This window comes from Ostrinia furnacalis, unplaced genomic scaffold, assembly GCF_004193835.3.
Source record: "Ostrinia furnacalis isolate ACB-3 unplaced genomic scaffold, ASM419383v2 OfSCF1785, whole genome shotgun sequence".
Lineage (NCBI taxonomy): Eukaryota > Metazoa > Arthropoda > Insecta > Lepidoptera > Crambidae > Ostrinia > Ostrinia furnacalis.
Genome location: NW_021132024.1, coordinates 119631 through 136750, shown reverse-complemented (window position 1 = coordinate 136750; position 17120 = coordinate 119631). Strand labels below are relative to the sequence as shown.

General features: G+C 40.5%; 2 protein-coding genes across 3 annotated transcripts; one reads left to right on the top strand and one right to left on the bottom strand.

Moving 5' to 3' along the window:
* Nucleotides 1-79: 79 nt before the first annotated feature.
* On the bottom strand, nt 80-7516 carry LOC114353712 (solute carrier family 22 member 5-like). 2 transcript variants are annotated; one of them, XM_028305793.1, is made up of 7 exons: nt 6591-7516; nt 5082-5307; nt 4754-5006; nt 4084-4571; nt 2422-2575; nt 1572-1753; nt 80-476 (listed from the first exon to the last, which is right to left on the bottom strand). In XM_028305793.1, exons 1-7 carry the CDS (start codon nt 6803-6805, stop codon nt 306-308), a joined length of 1689 nt encoding a protein of 562 aa, XP_028161594.1. In that variant the 5' UTR covers nt 6806-7516; the 3' UTR covers nt 80-305. The 2 variants fall into 2 exon arrangements, with proteins under 2 accessions (XP_028161594.1, XP_028161593.1); XM_028305792.1 differs by lacking the exons at nt 1572-1753; nt 2422-2575 and adding an exon at nt 3036-3217 and having other exon boundaries at nt 3921-4571; nt 6591-7515.
* A 1243-nt stretch (nt 7517-8759) lies between these two features.
* Nucleotides 8760-15780, top strand: LOC114353708 (organic cation transporter protein-like). The gene is made up of 7 exons (XM_028305786.1): nt 8760-9133; nt 9592-9817; nt 10511-10766; nt 11798-12439; nt 13067-13248; nt 14608-14806; nt 15546-15780. The coding sequence occupies exons 1-6, from the start codon at nt 8919-8921 to the stop codon at nt 14770-14772; spliced, it is 1686 nt and encodes a 561-aa protein (XP_028161587.1). The 5' UTR covers nt 8760-8918; the 3' UTR covers nt 14773-14806; nt 15546-15780.
* The last annotated feature ends 1340 nt before the right edge of the window (nt 15781-17120 follow it).

Below are 17120 nucleotides of genomic sequence, written 5' to 3'. Positions count from 1 at the left end.
ACATTCATTAAAGCCCTTTAGCTTGTGCAGTTGTATCCGGGAGTATTGACTAGTAGTCTTATTTATTGAAATGTAAAAATGTGATGAAATAAATTATTTATTACTAGGTACTTTCCAGGACATTTATACACGTCCAACATAATACTTAGTTATAACTCGTAGGTATACACTTGAAAAATGTAATCCCCAACACAGACCACTGTTAAAAAGTTGCAAGGACCAAAATCAAAAAAACATAGCCCTCCTTCTAGCGCAGTCGGGTAATAAAATGCAAAGTTAACTTCTAGCCCTTTAGTATTTTTACGTTATAACCTAGTACTAGTGCGCTTGTTGTTCCTGCCAAGTTGGGAGGCTTCTTCCATGGTGTCGGGGAACTTGGTGCCGCGCGTCTCCGGCGTGACGAAGACCAGCGCGCCCGACAGGCAGGCCAGGCCGGCGAACAGCGCGAACGGCAGCTTGTCCCACACCGCAGCTCCCTGGAAATGGGAAAATCATCAACGAGATCCTCGTGTATTGTGGCGCTACATTAGAATTAACTACTGGATATAATTTTAACTGAGTACTAAACTCAATTCTCCTATGTCCTTGGAATTCAATATGTCTTACTGATCACAAACATCTTCGTATTTTATATGTTTGTTTGTTTGTTTATTTATTTATCACATATTATATGGTATTATATGTTAATTATATTTATTTATATTATATGTTTGTATGTATCTGTATATATGTATGTATATGTATGTATGTATGTAGGTATATGTATCTTAAATATTATATCAATTAAAAATTTAACTTCAATTTTAACTTCTACCCTTCTACCTCTACCTTCGCACTCACAGCTTTCTGCATAACCCAGGGGTCGACTGGCTGAGAATGCTTAAATAGCATTAAGTCCACCTTTTGTACTATTTTATTGTGCAATAAAGTTTTATAATAATTATAATAATAATAATGTTAGACTTATTAAATATTTTTTATGTTCAATCCTAATCCAAATCCGTTCGTCGTTTCGTCCGTCAACTGTCAAACAGTATGTTTTTGGTCAAAATTAATGTTTTTCGATGTTTTTACATTTTTATATTATTTTAAGACTATTTATAAACGCATAAAAATTTGTGGATATTCGATCGAAAACTGATTGTTTGACAATATTGAAATCCGGATTCGGACAAGGATTGAATATAGGAAACGGGCGTTAGACTAGTTCGTAAAGATCACAAGACGACTCAAATTATCACTTTTCATTTATTTAATTTTTCTTTATCATTTGTGTTTTAATGCCCTTGCGAATTGCTGCGGCGATTACCGCCGCTCTCCACTTTCGTCGGCCGCCGTCTGAAAATCAGCGTCCAGGCATTAGCTTGTGACACATGCTGAGACGGAGACCTTTTGCTGCCGCAACTCTGCTCACATTATTTCATAATGTGCATGTTAAATATTGTATTATGTTATTTTGTTGAACTATGTATGTGACTTTGTGTGCAGCAAATAAATGCTTACTTACTTACTTACTTACTATTATACAATGATAGAACTCTAAGCAAAGCTTTATTATAGTAGACACTTACTAGAGCAGGCGTGAGTGGAGCCAAGATACTGCCGATTCTGCCCATCGTCGACGAGAACGCGAACAAGCTGTTGCGGTACTTAGTCGGGTACAGCTCGGCGGTGTACGAGTAGACTGCAGTTACCACGTTGGAAATGCAGTACGTGCCCGCTAGGTACAACGTCAAGGAGAGCGCGTATTGCCCTGAAAACGACAATAATAATGTGCTATTTTATACATATCACAATCGCAACTAAGTCCGACACTGAGAGTGTGTGTCGAGGTAACAGTAGCAGTGTAATGAATAACAATTTTAGGATAGCTTAGGATCTTCAAGCCCGTTTGAGCCACCAGTCCGCTTGTGATCACAGCTGCCTAAATTTCATGCTGTTAGTACTCGTATACCTATAATATACATATAAGGTCACCTCCAAAAGATAGACGAAATTTTAATAGGGCATCTAATTATATTAGAAAAATTGGACCCTAGCATTAAAATAATAAAAAAATACGCTAGTGTCTGTTTTTACTTTTCCTAACAAACTAAATGTAATATTTTTAAGAGCATCCTGTTTATCGGCCCTCTCTGTCATTTTCACATTATTTACATAGGTACGTGACGTCCTTGTACACGGATGCACTGTCTGGCACGATCGATGCCATGCCTCCGGACCGCACTGAGCACTTCGGGTTCACTCGATACCTATAACATCAAAAAATCTCGAAAACTAGCATTCTAAAAATATGGTTGTATTATCTAAAACGAATTAATTTAAGATGTTTTATTTGTCCCTTAAATCTCGTCTGGCTTTTGGAGGTGACCTTGTATAAAAAAAACTCAAATATAATTAGATTAAATATGTTAAGCGTACCTTCTGGCATGATAATGTATCCTATCTGGCATGCTGCACATAGCCAGAATGCTGTGATCAAAGCCGGTTTTCTGCCAATTTTTTCAATGAGAAACACCGCACTCCAGTATCCCGGTATTTGGGCGGCCATTACAGCTATGTAATTCACAAATCGNCCGCAGCTCCCTGGAATTGGGAAAATCATCAACGAGATCCTCGTGTATTTTTGGATGAGGAGGCGCTACATTAGAATTAACGATTAGATAATTTTAACTGAGTACTAAAGATAATTCTCCTATGTCCTCGGAATTCAATATGTCTTACTGAATACAAACATGTTCGTATTTTATATGATTTGTTAAATATTTGGTGTCACTTAAAAGTTAAAACAAAGTTAATAAGAAGTCTTAACTAGCTCGTGAGGGTTATTTTATTTTATTTTTTATTTTATTGTTAGGAAAACAAACAGCATTCCATAACACACATAGAGTTACCAACTAAACTTCACATTTACCAAAAGAGGTTTCACAAAAAGTTATTACATAGGTATCGTTTATCGTTACTAGATGTCTTTAATTAAAATTCGCAATGATAGAGCTTTAACTATGTAAAGCTTTATTATAGTAGACACTTACTAGAGCAGGCGTGAGTGGAGCCAAGATACTGCCGATTCTTCCCATCGTTGATGAGAACGCGAACAAGCTGTTGCGGTACTTAGTCGGATACAGCTCGGCGGTGTACGAGTAGACTGCAGTTACCACGTTGGAAATGCAGTACGTGCCCGCTAGATACAACGTCAAGGAGAGCGCGTATTGCCCTGAAAACGACAATAATAATGTGCTATTTTATTACATATCACAACTAACTCCGACACTGTGAGTGTTTCGTGTCGAGGTAACAGTAGCAGTGTAATGAATAACAATTTTAGGATAGCTAAGGATCTTCAAGCCCGTTTGAGCCACCTGTCTGCTTATGATCACAGCTGTAACAACGCAGCCTAAATGTCATTCTGTTAATACTCGTATACCTACTATACAGGGTGACTGGAACTGAACCCGACATAGCTAATACGCGTATAGAGGAGGTCATTTGCTAATTATTTAACCTTACTTTCTATAGCTAAAGTCTTATAGTTTAGGAGATATGTCAATTTTTATACTTTTTTCTGACTTTTCCGAAATTTGACCTAAAAACTGCTTAAACTTTAGTCATAGAAAGTGAGGTTCAATAATTAGCAAATGACCTCCTCTATACGCGTATTAGCTATGGCGGGTTCAGTTCCAGTCACCCTGTATACTTAAAAAATAAATTTGTAAAATCCGATTTGTATGAAAATTAAAATAATTAAAATGAAGATATAAATTTTCTGACTTCACCATACCATTGATATGACCATGTTAACATGGGCTAGTGTCGGCTCATATACCCATTTACCTAACACCCTGTATATTAAAAAAACGCATTTGAACTTGTAAGTAATTCTCAAATTAAATTAGGTTACATGTGTGTGTTAAGCGTACCTTCTGGCATGATAATGTATCCTATCTGGCATGCTGCACATAGCCAGAATGCTGTAATCAAAGCCGGTTTTCTGCCAATTTTTTCAATGAGAAACACCGCACTCCAGTATCCCGGTATTTGGGCGGCCATTACAGCTATGTAATTGACAAATCTNACAAATCGGTTCCCGGACATGTTCACAGCGTTTATCGTAAGACCGTAGTAAATAAACGTCGTAGTAATCCACCAAATGGGCGACACTAAACACCGGATCAGTATCGGTTTGTGGCGGAAGACCAAAACAATCAGCCATGGTTCGTTTTTACTTTGTTCTTTCAGCTTCTCTTGCCTTGCTTTTTCTTCTTCGCCGAACTGTTTTAGGGCTATCAAAGATTTTTCGGACAGTGTTTTCTTGTTTACTTTTGCAATTTTCTTTAATACATTTTGAGATTCTTCATATCGACCTCTGCTCATGTACCAGCGGAACGACTCAGGCAGAAGCCAGAAGTACGCTATTGTAATGAACTGCGGAGCGAAGAGCGCCAAAGTGAGGTGCTTCCAGTTTGGTACACCCCACGCGATTAGGGCCATTATCATTTGACCGATGGAGAAAAATGAGGTCATGGTGGCACCGACACCCACGCGAAACTTAGGGCCCACTATTTCCATCACTGAAATAAAAAAGGGGATGAGAACCGCGTTCTAATCGTATATTTTTTAAAATCACTATTTTAGATATCTTAGTAGTTTTATAACTTTGTCAGTTAAGGTACGCTACGCTTGAATATTGGTAATTGATGTCTTTAACAAATGGTTGTCTGAGTTTTCTTGTCAGACTTAGTGGTTTACTTACTTAAAATAAAAACAGTCGTGTATGCAGATCCGAAAGCGGTTTCTGCGAACACAGATATGATGAACCCTATGTAGGTGTTCGCAAAGAATCTCAAGATGCCGATCCATGCGCAGTTGACAGCAGTGATGACAGCCGCCGTGCGCCGGCCGAAGCGGTCGGACACGTAGCCGGTCAGGGGCACCCCGAGCAACATGCCGAATACCTTCATGGAACCGATCAAGGCCCGGCGCCATTCGTCACAGGCCAGGTCAAACTGAGAAAAATCAATACTGGATTTAAAGCAAATTAAGAACGCGATTCTAGAGAATGTAACGAATCGTGAACTTACATCATAAACGACAGTGTCTGTATTCTCGTAGAGATGTCGCTCGCAGCTCTCGAGCCGGTCCCGGTCGAACCAGTCGGGCGGGCAGGCGTCGGCGCGCGCCGCGGAGGCGTTGGCGGCGCCGAACCGCTGGCAGCCGTCCAGCGCCGCCGCGCTGCCGGGGATCGCGCTCGGCAGCCACTCGCTGTGGAACTCGGGCTCCTCCAGGTCGCACTCGGGAATGTGACATCTGAAGTAAAAAAGTGAATCCCATTTAAAAAGATATAAAAGCCACAAAAGCTGAATATAATATCGGGAATGATTGCGATCAAATACCTGCCTTTTTATGCATAAAAAACTTTTGTACCTACTGGATATCAGAAAAATTAGGATACCTACAAATAACCTTTTCATCATCATCATCTCAGCCATAGGACGTCCATTGCTGAACATAGGTCTCCCCCAATGCTTTCCATGTTGCCCGGTTGGTAGCGGCCTGCGTCAGCGCTTTCCTGCTACCTTTATGATGTCTTCGGTCCACCTTGTGGGTGAAAGAAAGAAAGAAAGAAAGAAAAAATGTTTATTCAGTATCATCGACAATACACTTACAATACTTATTATTATTTAATGGTGACGTCCCACACTGCGTTTTCCGGTACGCGGCCTCTACTCCAGAACCTTGCTGCCCCATCGGCCGTCAGTTCTGCGTACCTACTATGTGCCCTGCCCATTGCTACTTCAGCTTGCTAATCTGTCGGGCTATGTTAGCAACTTTAGTTCGATTACGGATCTCCTCATTTCTGATTAAAGATCAGATCTGATCAAAAAACCTATTAATATGTCCTCTACAAAGATGGATGCATATTATTTGATTGTTTATAAGCATAGCTGATAAAGATAAGATAATACGAGTACAATTATGTCATAACGAGTCTAAAGTAAGATACGATTAGATAAATTATTTCTAAAAGAGAGAAATTATGGTATTTTATCGCACAAGTAGATCGATTTTTACTTAATTGATATTCAGATAAGCAGTTTGTTGTATGTTTATGGCAATCAATAAAAATAACATAGCAACTTGCTTAAACTCGTACTACGTAAACTTATTGAGATGACAAATAGAGCGTAAAGCTGCATTCTGTGAGCTTTTATGGGAACAAAAGTATCATTATCAAAACCTCTGTCAAAATAGTCTGTAATAAATATGTTTTTTTAATTTAATTCTAAAGTATTTGAAAATATTTAACATGTTCCTTCGAATCAGGAATTATTTTCGATTTGGAATCTTATCACCAACTAGCTGACTCGGCGAACTTCAATAACCTTTTTGAAAATATTCTATTATAGCCTATGTATATTCATCAGGGATAATGTGGGCTTCTAATGGTGAAAAGTTTTTTAAATAGTCAAGCAGTTTCGGAATCAAATTCTTTTTCTTTAAAATATTTGTGTGGATTTGACTTATTAAGTTGTACGAAACAGCAACCCTGTAGTATCAAATGCAGTTAAATGTAAAAATATGAGACGTACCTGGTTGGGATTCTTGCAGTAGTGAAAACGTATTCGTTGTTGGACCATGACACGAACACCACCAGCAGCCCCGCCAGCAGGATGACCCGCTTCTGGAACCACCCGAACGCCCCAACTTCATCCTCCAAGACTTTATCCAAATTGATTGATCTCATTTTAGGCTCCACCTGTATTCTTTGCTTGTCTGGGAAGTCACCATTCTCGGCGCTTGCCATATTTTACTTTAAATTTTCTTACACGATCCACCGATTATATGGATTTTCCAATTCTATTATTTATTCCTGATAAGACAACACAGTATAATTGTAATTACGCATTAGGTAGGTACGATTTTTTATGAATTTATTGACGTCTCTTTGTACTGCTGCCGCGGGATTCAATGTCAAGATGTCATTTGTGCGGACATTGTGTATTGATATCTACCTTTATCAATATCGGGCACCAGATTAAGCCAGCTCAAACAAAGAAGTAGCTTATTGTGACCCACGGTACGAGCAAAACCTAGTTGTCTATGCACTTTATCCTGAATCCAAAGTACAAATAAATAGCATTTACATCACACGGTTTACAGTGTTAAAATGAAGCTTCTTTGATTCTAAGGTGAAACAATACAGACACTGATTAATTTTATTTATTATTATATCCTTGAAGTCTGTTCTTCTTCTTAGTCGGACACTCTTGTCAGAGTGGTCGTGGTTGCGCTGACGATGTGCCTCCATTTCTGACGGTCTGAAGTCTGGACTCCAAGATGTTCATAGTTACTTATTATAATTTATGCATAGGTAATGTGGGTAGGTAGGAGCCAAGTGTCTCCGGACTACTCTAGACTCCGGAGTGACAAAGCCCAGTGTCCCGATTACGCCAATTTTTAACGTCTCCAATACAGACGCGCTTCTTTGATTTCTTCGATTCTGCGATACAGATTTGTCACAGCTGACGTCCGGGCACGTTGAAGATGAAAATTTTTAGCTTAATTGGGGCCCAGGGCTCTGGCGCCGGCTAACAACGCAGTCGGCGGCATTTCTCTGATGGTGATCTTGGTGATGATTATATTACTATTATTTCGCGATTGCTAATCGATTTATCGGTAAGCAACGCCATCTATTTCAAGCATTAAAGAACTTAAAATATTTTACGCTGAATCACACGTCATAGCTTACAATTTGATAGCGCAAGTCGCCGGTAGATAGCGTCAGTAGTAAAAACTGCGTAGAGAGAGTAACGAGAACTGAAAATTTTAACAGAATCTACTTATTTGTCTAAACTTGTACCATAATTGTTTAATTCAATGTTCTTAAAATAAATTCAAAATTCAAAATTTATTTATTTGGTACATACATACACATACTCATAAACAATACAATAAGATTGATAAAACGACTTTATACTTAACTTATTTTTAGTTTATTGCTCACTTTGGCTGTTTAATACGACTGAGCAATTGCAGTAAATTTAAAATTAAATGTGTTTGTGCTATAAATTAAGACAGTATTAGTTAATAAATTCAAAACATTTACTTGAGCGTATAATGTAGGAACGCGGAGGCAAGAAACTTATCATTGAGTTCAGACTACGCTTCCAAGTAGCAAAATTCAATGGGTTTTCATTCCGTGGAAAATTTATGTCGCTTTTTTATACCAAAAATTTTGCGAACCGTATGAATTGCACTGTGAAAAAGTTATCACATCTCGTGTAGAGCCAAGCTTCTAACACTACGACAAAATATGTGGCATCGCGGAAACGTTTTTCACTTTGTGAAAATCAGACGCAGAGGTCCCGGGTTCGATTCCCAGTGGGGGCAGATTTTTCTGTTCGGTTTGGTTGGTGGTAGGGCCATCTTACCTAAGTCTGTCGCCATAACAATAATGTTAACAGCATTGTTGTGTTCCGGCAGTTAGAGGTGAGATAGCCAGTTCCTCCGTGGTTGAGGATTCCGGGTGAAGCTCGCTTCCACCTTCGGCCTGATCATCACTTACCATCAGGTGAGATACAGGCCAAAAGCTTCCTCGTTGTGGATTAAAAAAAATCCCTTAGAACACTACGAACTACAACACTTACTCGTAATAATTCTTGTGCAACAAAGTGTACTCGTGTGTATCTGTCTATCTATTATTTTTATTTTTCATCAAGACAACCGCAGATAACATTTATTGTGTTTTAAATTATGTATCGATATCTGTGAAAGTCATTATTACACACTGCGGCACTGGTTCAAAGAGACGTCGAGAACTTTAATTGAAAAGAAAATCCCAAAAAATTCATCGCTGTTTGGAGAAATGGTAATTTAACTGGCAATCTTAGATCGGATCGCACTCAAAATAATAAAAAATGACAAGCGCAGAGAAAGGGGAGTTTTCTAACTCCCATAACGTAGAGGAGGGGGTGAAGTCGAAACCGGTGGACCTGGACACGATCCTGGTGGAGGAGCTGGGGCAGTTCGGCTGGTTCCAGGCGCGCACGCTGCTGCTGGCCGCGCTCGTGGTCGTCTTCGCGTCGTGGGGCGCCAACGAGTACGTCTTCACCACCGCCCGGATCCCGACCAGGTGAGCAGAGCCGTTATCACCATGTCTTCCAAGAGTATAAAGTTACTACTAGTGTAACTTTTACTTTTTGTTATTTATTTAGGGTCAGTCAACGTGTTTGTTGGGATTTGAATGAAATTTCGATTTTATAAAAAAAATTAAACCTTAAAAATAAACTGCTTTACATGGAAACTCATGTCTTTTCGTTACGTTTGTTTTATTTTATCGTAAAGCATTATTCACTGAGAGCTGATTTTTCATCGTCAAATAACTTTTAACTGAAGATTAAAATTGGCCTATTGACATCTCATCTGTATTTGTCCGTTTTCGTATGTAGCAGTAAAATACGAAATTAAAAATCCCGATAAATAATTCATAAATCATGGCAGATATCAGGCACCATGATTCTCACGCTCAAATCTACGTGGGAGGCCCACAGTAAATAATCAGAATCAAACTTTATGCATTTCTCAATCCAGATGTCACATTCCGGAGTGTGACCTGGAGGAGCCCGAGTTCCACAGCGAGTGGCTGCCGAGCGCGATCCCCGGCAGCGCGGCGGCGCTGGACGGCTGCCAGCGGTTCGGCGCCGCCAACGCCTCCGCGGCGCGCGCCGACGCCTGCCCGCCCGACTGGTTCGACCGGGACCGGCTCGAGAGCTGCGAGCGACATCTCTACGAGAATACAGACTCCGTCGTATATGACGTAGGTTTATTGCTTTGGAAACACTATTTGTAATCTTTTAATCTATTAGTTTGGCCTTTGTCCAGCAGTGGACGTCTTTCGGCTGAAACGAACGAACGAACGAATCCATTAGTTTAGTTAGAGATTTTAAGCTTACTTAAGCCTCTGTTTCTGTTAACTACTTTTTAATGCATACAACTATCCGCAATTAACTACTTACTTGTAATTTAATTCGGAAAATCATTGACACGTTTTGTTAAGATAATCATCATCATCATCATCATGTCAGCCATAGGACGTCCACTGCTGAACATAGGCCTCCCATAATGCTTTCCACGTTGATCGATTGGTAGCGGCCTGCGTCCAGCGCTTCCCTGCTACCTTTGTCAAGATAATGCGTAGGAGTAATTAATCACTTTTATCTACCATATTTCTTTATTTGTATCATTCCATCACATTTATGTTTTGATTCAGATTTGATTTCATTCGATATTGAAAGATTCAATGAAAGATCAAGGTGTAGAGGCATGATATTCGTTAAAAAAGAGAGGAATGCCGATACCTTATTATCTATCCTAGTTCTTGATCTGCACTTGACGCTTACTGCAGTGTTCTTCTTGTAACAGCCCTTAATCAATTTCATCTATATTTTACTAAATATTTAGCAAGCTAATAATGTTCATGACAAACTGCAAGGTATATTGTTTTGTGCAGTATGGACTAGCGTGCGATGACTGGCGGCGGTCGCTGATCGGGACCATCCGCACGTTCGGCACGCTGACGGCGCTGCCCATCACGGGCTTCGTGTCGGACCGCTGGGGCCGGCGCACGGCGCTGGCGCTCAACGGCTTCAACACGGCCTGGATCGGCGCGCTCAGATTCTTCGCCGACACCTACGTCGGCTTCGTCATCTCCGAGTTCGCGGAGGCCACCTTTGGCTCCGGTGGATTCTCGACTGCTTACATTTTGCGTAAGTTTACTATTATGGTAGAGTCGGTTCCAGTACTTTTTGATCTGTCAAAGTATGTTTTTGTTTAGTAATACCACAGAATAATAATAAGTACTACGTACAGAAGTTTTACTTCGCGAAGGTATTTAAAAAAATGTAAGCTCAATGTCATTAACAATAAGGTGTAATTTAGCCTGTCTCAAGAGTCAAGCACCATTTTGTTGACAAACGTCAGTGATCGGCACTGCGCCGAAGCTATAGGGCTGACTTCGGTAAAATGATGTGACGTGAGGTGCCAAACTGCGGAAAATGGCGGAGGAAATACATGATTTAGCATGAATTATCATGAATAATATTAACTACTTATTTACCTCTCAGTGTCTTGAGGCAACTTAAAAAAGCACATTCTGTGTTTTTATTATTATTTAGGCAGTTAATTACCACACAGTATTTATTACACCATTTTCTTTATTTTCTTCCATCATACACAAGAATACGCGTGCGTGAGTCAATGTTCCCTCGTATGTGAGGCCTTGTCGAATAGTATCCTGTAGGTGGGCCATCGTGCGTGTTTTATTTTCGATGTAAACTCGCGGAGATAAACAGGCCTGGTAATACTGAGAACCTATGCAATTACTTCTTTGCCTCGCTTTGTCGACTCAATTCATTTTATTATGGTTTTCTAAACAACTATAAGGCTTGGTAAATAAGATTATCTATTTATTATTATGCTTTTTTATTGACTGGTATTTCCACATTCAACCTTGATTGGAGAAGCAGACAGTTTATGTCGAAGAGGTTTAGTAAGTTTTATGGCAGTCGAGATATTTTGAATGATATCGGGCACGCTTCTGTGCCTATTGAATTCCCCATAAAGATAGTAGTTTGGAAATCCGATAAGAGCATGATAGAGGGGCATGATCATAGCATGCGACTATGATGTACCTACCTACTGAATAAAAACACAATTTTGTGAGTCAATTATGAAATCTATCTAGTAACAATATTGGTAGTTTTACTCGTACTAATCAAAGAACGTTGATTGTTTTCAGTAATGGAAGTGGTTGGGCCCAAGTTCCGCGTAGCGGCCGGTGCCAGCATGAACACCTGCTTCTCCTTCGGCCAGATCACGATGGGGCTCATCGCGTGGGGCGTGCCCAACTGGAGGAACCTCACGCTGGCCCTCTACGTCCCTCAGCTCATAACCATAGCCTACTTCTGGCTCATGACCGAATCTGTTCGTTGGTACATGAGCAAAGGGCGCTATGAAGAATCCGAGAAGGTCCTCAAAAAAATCGCTAAAGTAAACAAGAAACACTTATCCGACAAGTCCTTGAAAGCTCTCAGAAGGACGGCCGAAGAACAAAAAGCGAATCAAGCTGAGATAGACAAGCAAAAGAAGGACGAACCGTGGTTAATTGTCCAGGTGTTCAGGCATAAAAGGGTGTTGATTCGGTGTGTAGTTTCACCTATTTGGTGGATTACAACCACTTTCATCTATTATGGCCTCTCGATCAACGCCGTGAACATGTCAGGGAACAAATATCTCAACTACATGGCAGTGTCGTCTGCACAAATACCTGGCTACTGGACTGCTGTATTTCTCCTGGGCAAGATCGGAAGAAAACCCGTCCTGATTATAGCATTCTGGTTGTGCGCGGCCTGCCAGATAGGATATATCTTTATGCCAGAAGGTACGTCACATTAATATTTTAACATCCTAAACCAATTTACTTATCTACAATGACATTCAGAAAAGTTAGGTGCTATAAAGATTGCGTTTAATCGACTAATGTACTTGCTAAGCAGAAAACGTAGGTATTCTCTTTAATACTGTCAGCTATTAAACCGGATTATCTTTAATCTAAATTATTTCAATTGTTACATTGATATATTTTATCAGTGTCGAAAAAGTATTGATTATTATTCATGAAGTATGTTTACTTGATATCTGATTCTGACTGCCATAGTATGCACGTATGTTTTGAATGACTTGATTATTGACTGAATGACAAAAAAATATATCATGCTGAAATGAATCTGAGGAAAGAGTCGTTGGTTAATCGAAGATCAATCGAATTTTCATTATACTTACTTCAGTCTACATGATACCTTTTACAATCCTCATGATGACGCAGGACGCCTATAGGATATGACACATTTTAAGTATAATTACACAAATGTAAAGTATGTGAATCTATGAGTGCTCATTATAAGCGCTCCTGCACACGACGCCGCCACGGTGGTGGCGCGCGGTGGCGGCGTCGTGTGCAGGAGCCCTAACTGTTAATTTGAAAGGAATTGTACCAATATTATTCCAGCACAATACGCGTTGTCCCTGACGCTATACCTGGTGGGCACGTACTGCATCGCGACCGTGATGACGGCGGTGTACGTGTACACCAACGAGCTGTACCCCACGCGCCACCGCCACAGCCTGTTCGCCTTCTCGTCCATGATGGGCCGCATCGGCTCCATGCTGGCGCCGCTCACGCCCGCGCTGGTGAGTCATGTGTCAAGTGACTGTAGTACTGCATCGGACGGTGATGACGGCGGTGTAGTGTACACCAACGAGCTGTACCCCACGCGCCACCGCCACAGCCTGTTCGCCTTCTCGTCCATGATGGGCCGCATCGGCTCCATGCTGGCGCCGCTCACGCCCGCGCTGGTGAGTCATGTGTCAAGTGACTGTAGTACTGCATCGGACGGTGATGACGGCGGTGTAGTGTACACCAACGAGCTGTACCCCACGCGCCACCGCCACAGCCTGTTCGCCTTCTCGTCCATGATGGGCCGCATCGGCTCCATGCTGGCGCCGCTCACGCCCGCGCTGGTGAGTCATGTGTCAAGTGACTGTAGTACTGCATCGGACGGTGATGACGGCGGTGTAGTGTACACCAACGAGCTGTACCCCACGCGCCACCGCCACAGCCTGTTCGCCTTCTCGTCCATGATGGGCCGCATCGGCTCCATGCTGGCGCCGCTCACGCCCGCGCTGGTGAGTCATGTGTCAAGTGACTGTAGTACTGCATCGGACGGTGATGACGGCGGTGTAGTGTACACCAACGAGCTGTACCCCACGCGCCACCGCCACAGCCTGTTCGCCTTCTCGTCCATGATGGGCCGCATCGGCTCCATGCTGGCGCCGCTCACGCCCGCGCTGGTGAGTCATGTGTCAAGTGACTGTAGTACTGCATCGGACGGTGATGACGGCGGTGTAGTGTACACCAACGAGCTGTACCCCACGCGCCACCGCCACAGCCTGTTCGCCTTCTCGTCCATGATGGGCCGCATCGGCTCCATGCTCGCGCCGCTCACGCCCGCGCTGGTGAGTGTACTGGAGTACTAGACTACCTACAATATGAATATTACGTAATAAATACTGCTTTTATAAAACGCAGGAACCAGACTCTACATTATGTTGCAAAATACATACTTGTAGCATCTAGTAGGTACTATTACACTCATGTAAATATGAAAGATTAAAATGAGTGTTTTTATCCACAGCGACGAAACTCTTGGCCTGCATCTCACCTGATGGAAAGTGATGATGAGGGCGAATTTATTCGTATCAAACTTAATTTAAACAAATATGGAGTCCTTGAATTAATCTGTAAAACATAATGAACCCCATAACTACTATTACTAGTTTGGTGACGGTCCATTAGGTCTGATATTATGTGAAATTCATAGGTTCTACCAATGCTAAACTAAAAATGTAAAAAAAAAACTAAAGGTAGCTATGATAACCATATCATAGCTACCTTTAGTTTTTTTTACTATAGTTTTATTGGCGTTAATAACACATCTATATCAAAGCCTTTTTTTTTTGAACAAACAATATTTATTGCTGTGTTTATAGGGTGCGGCTGTGTGGGACAAGCTGCCGTTCGTGCTTTTCGCGAGCTTCGCCTGCCTGTCGGGCGCGCTGATCTTCGTCACACCCGAGACGCTGGGTACCAAGTTCCCAGACACCATGGAGGAGGCCTCCGACCTCGGGAGAAAGATGAATGCTACGCAAAAGTAGCACTGATCTTATTATAAGGTACAGTTAGGTACACATGCACATAGAGATGAGACGTATTTACTAGAACAGATACACACACTAGGTATTTTACAGTACTAGGCGGCACCTATTCCAATTTTTTAAATACTTGATCCACCTAGTATTTTATAAATTACACGATTTCCGATCCTATCATCAAAGTAATAGAGGTTATTATTGCGTAATCCGTAATCGTGTATTACGCGCACCTAGTATTTCTCGCTAAGCTTATGTGCGAACGTAGAGATTCGCTCCGTCTCTGTCTAACCAAACAAATTTGAGCGCGACGAAGCAAACGCACACAAACATAGTCAAACCATATTCATGTAAATAAGAAAAATGTATGCTCTTTGAGCGGAACATAGTGATACTACCTAATGTAACATGTCACCATTTTACCTATGATTCACAATAAACGTAAAAAATATGTAAATATTTTTATGAAATTGATATCTTTTAAATACGCCAACTTTTAAGTTGACAGTCCTAAGCCAGTTGAAGTATGAAGGGAGGAATTATTATTCAATTTCAAATTGCATTATTCATACTACGGTTGTATCTTTTAAAAAAAAATTGTATTTTAAAGTCATATTACGTGGATTAGTCCGCACTAGTCGCGTCAAGTATGCTAAATTACTACGTACTAGTTGGAATAGGTATTTGGATGGAGTATTAATAAATACTAGGAATAGTATTTATTAATACTCGATCCAAACCACCTAGTATCAAATTTACCTAGTATAACCCATCTCTACATGCACATTATGACATCTTATGAGCATGTGTAACTAACTGTACTTCACTTATTGTAATTATGTAAATATTATTTATTTATAAGAAACTAGTGGTTGGTCTACATAGAACACCCGTAACGTGAAGTTCAAAACTTTAATCTCTCGTCATATTCCATCAGAATAAAATGTCTATTGTTATTCCTTTTTTCCTACTTAATTATTATAATTTATTTGTAAAACAAACATTTTTAAGTACTCTTTCCCGTTTTATTTCGACTTTATCGTAAAATCTATTCGTTGCCGACACTTTAACTAGGTAAGTACCTACCAAATGGATTTAATAGAAACTGTAATTACAAAATATTATAACAATTTATTTTTCCATTATCTAGGATGCCGCCAAAGTCCACTTGCACAGATTAACTTAACTCAGGATTAAAATATCTTTTAATATTTCAGTCTCTTTGATATCGATAACAATGGCTTAGCTACTAATCCTTGATTAAAAATTGATGAGCAGGTGTACCTTGACGGTCTTAGTTTGGTGGTTAGTTTTACAGATTAAATGCCAACTGCGGTTGCGGGGTCGAATCCCGCAAGGGCAAAATAACCAGGTAATAAGTAAATGCTCGTAGCATATTATGTAGGTACCTATGCGATGTTTATAATTTAACCATCCTAACGAGCAAGCCACAAAGTTCCATTATACCTGCAACATTTTGCATAACAAGATTTTTAAACTAGCAAATTCTTCTACTCCGCTAAAGAAAAATGATGCAATAAAAATACAGTGAGGCGCTCTAAAATATTATTTGGTCACAATCAACACATCTTTTAAAGCTCTAATATCACATTGATCCGTGCCCTGTAGTTAAACATCGACAAAATTAAAGAATATAGAATAAGCACACATGGTAGTGGTGGGTGGTACGAGAATACAGTTTCTATAAATCAGCCACAAACTAGGAATTTCCTCTAAAGTATCCACAAATTATCAGTCTGACAGAGATCAGCAGATTCTGTTAACAGGTTAGCAGTTCAAACTCTTGAACATGTACTACCTAAGCCTAATAAATTACACGGTCTTTTTGCTCTTGAACACATCAAACACAAAGTATATGACGTAGCATTACGAGGAATTAGTACGTAGTCTCTTTAGACTTCCTAACACGTATACAGATGAGTTATGCGTTCTATAAAAATAAGTTAATATTCATTGAATAGAATCTGCAACGACACAGTCACGACACGGCCGAAAGTGTTCCGTCTAGGCCAGTGGCTCTCAAACTTCAAAAAAGAAACTGGGGCACTCGTCATCGGACCGGTACTACACTGCTTTATAAGCAATAACCTTTCGTAGCCAAATCAAGTCCGTAGCAGACAGTTCGTAGCAGCAATTCAGCTCGTATCTCTAGAACTAATGCTTGTAAGTTCTATAAATATTAAAAATTGGGGGTCACATAATATTACCATGTTGGGCGCCAGTGGGTAAGCTTAAGCCGAGGGCAATAAACAAAAGACTGAGGCGCCACCTGGCCGAACCTTGCCTTGAAGTCATTTATGGTTTGTGTGCCCGTCCCATTTCTTTGGAATTTG

Excerpts from the sequence above, each read along its gene's own strand:
- LOC114353708 (XM_028305786.1), top strand. The coding sequence starts at position 8,919 with ATGACAAGCGCAGAGAAAGGGGAGTTTTCTAACTCCCATAACGTAGAG. Across the intron at positions 9,134-9,591 it reads ACCGCCCGGATCCCGACCAG|ATGTCACATTCCGGAGTGTG; the intron begins GTGAGCAGAGCC and ends TTCTCAATCCAG. Across the intron at positions 10,767-11,797 it reads CTCGACTGCTTACATTTTGC|TAATGGAAGTGGTTGGGCCC; the intron begins GTAAGTTTACTA and ends GATTGTTTTCAG.